The sequence below is a fragment of the Aureococcus anophagefferens genome (assembly GCF_000186865.1).
Source record: "Aureococcus anophagefferens unplaced genomic scaffold AURANscaffold_396, whole genome shotgun sequence".
In the NCBI taxonomy this organism is placed as follows: Eukaryota; class Pelagophyceae; order Pelagomonadales; family Pelagomonadaceae; genus Aureococcus; species Aureococcus anophagefferens.
Window position 1 is genome coordinate 5,440 of NW_008705901.1, and position 1,971 is coordinate 7,410.

General features: G+C 69.7%; 2 protein-coding genes across 2 annotated transcripts; both read left to right on the forward strand.

Moving 5' to 3' along the window:
- Positions 1–94: 94 nt before the first annotated feature.
- On the forward strand, positions 95–460 carry AURANDRAFT_35178 (hypothetical protein; the record flags this gene model as incomplete). The annotated part of the gene is made up of 1 exon (XM_009044529.1): positions 95–460. A coding segment is annotated over one exon (366 nt), but the record flags the coding sequence as incomplete, so codon positions are not given.
- Positions 461–1,342: 882 nt separating this feature from the next.
- Positions 1,343–1,960, forward strand: AURANDRAFT_68800 (hypothetical protein; the record flags this gene model as incomplete). The annotated part of the gene is made up of 1 exon (XM_009044530.1): positions 1,343–1,960. A coding segment is annotated over one exon (618 nt), but the record flags the coding sequence as incomplete, so codon positions are not given.
- Between the last annotated feature and the right edge of the window lie 11 nt (positions 1,961–1,971).

Here is a 1,971-nt window from a genome sequence, read left to right on the forward strand (position 1 = left end):
CGCGGACCACTGGGCCCAGGGCGGCGACGGCGCCGTCGATCTAGCGGACGCCGTCGTCGCGGCCTGCGCGTCCGCGAAGGACGAGTTCACGTACCTCTACGACCTCGAGGACCCGGTCAAAACCAAGGTCGCGAAGATCTGCGAGGGCATCTACAAGGCCGGCGAGGTGACCTACAGCGACGAGGCCGAGGCGCAGCTCGCGGCCTACGAGCGCCAGGGCCTCGGCGGCCTGCCCGTGTGCATCGCGAAGACGCAGTACTCGCTGTCGACGGACGCGAAGCTCAAGGGCGTGCCCGAGGGCCACACGGTCAACGTCCGCGAGGTCCGCGCGGCCGCGGGCGCGGGCTTCCTCTACATGCTCTGCGGCGACATCATGACCGTGCCGGGTCTGCCCACGCGGCCGGGCTTCGTCGACATCGACTACGACCACGAGAAGGACCGCGTCCTCGGGCTGTTTTAGGGCGGCGCGGGACCAGGCGCGCGCAAGCGCGCCGCGTTGAGGCTATCGACGGAGCTTAGACTGACTAGCCTAGAGATAGGCCCCGATGACGCCGCGGATGACGTCCTGGACGTCGGCTCGGCTCCGCACTTCGGCCGGGACGCAGGCGCGAAGCAGCGCGGCGACGACCAGCGCGGCCTTGCGCTTGGCGGCGATGCTCGCATCGGACACAAACCGGTTGTTGACGGTCACGCGGCCGCGCCGCGCGAGCTGGACGAGCGCCTCGAGGCTGACGGCCGCCGCGATCGCGACCGCGTTGGCGTCGTTGTCGCACGCGAGGTTGCGCAGCGTCCACACGGCCTGCTCTTTGACGTCCCAGCCCCCGTCGCGCAGGAGATCGACGAGCAGCGGGATGCCGCCGGTCTCGCCGATCAGGGTCTTGTTGGCAACGTTGTTGCACGCGAGGCTGCACAGCGCGCCCGCGGCCTCGAATTTGGCGTCCGCGCTCCCGTCGCGCAGGAGCTCGACGAGCGGCGGGACGCCGCCGGCCTCGGCGATCGCGACCTTGTTGGCGGCGTTGTTGCACGCGAGGGTGCGCAGCGCGGCAGCGGCCTCCACTTTCTCGTCCGCGCCCCCGTGGCGCAGGAGGTCGACGAGCAGCGGGATGGCGCCGGCCTCGGCGATCGCGACGCAGTTGGCGGCGTCGTTTCCGCACGCGAGGTTGCGCAGCGCCCGCGCCGCTGAAACCTTCGCCGCGTCGTCGCCCTCGCGCAAGGCGCGGACCAGCCCCTCGATCATCAGAGTCTCCGCCATGCTTGACCCCTTGCTGAAAAACGCCGACGTTTCCCTCTGCTTGTACATTCAACAAAACTCAGCACTTCGGTAGTGATGTGGCTCCGATTCATGCTGTGCTGGCGTCTCGTCCTACCCGTCTGCTTCGGCGTCGCCAATGCATTCGTCGCGCCGAGCTCGTCCAGCAACCTCGCTTCATTGGCGCCGCGTTTCAAGGTCGCCGCGCTCCACGCAGCCGTCGACGTGACGCTGGAGAAGCCTCTAGGCCTCGTCCTCGAGGAGAACACTGCCGACTCCCCCCATGGTCTTTACGTCGCCGACATCCTCGACTCCGGCTCGGCGTGCAAGAACGCCGACGTGCGCGTGTCGCTGCAGCTCCAGAGCGTCGACGGCGTCGACGTCACGGCGCTGGGCTTCGACGACGTCATGGAGCTTATCGGCGACGCGGCGAGCCCGGTGCGGCTCACCTTCGAGGGCGACGGCGCGCCGGAGGAGAGCTCCTTCCTCGACGACGAGGCGCCGGCCGACGACGGCGCGGCCTCGTCGTCGGCCGACGACGACGCGGCGACGTGCGCGATGACCGTCGTCGGGCCCAAGGGCGAGGCGACGGTCGTCGCGGAGAAGGGCGCGAATTTGCGGGCCGCGCTCCTCGGCGACAAGCAGGCCGTCTACAGCTTCCAGGGCACGCTCATGAACTGCAACGGCGGCGGCCAGTGCGGCCTCTGCCGGGTCCTCGTCGA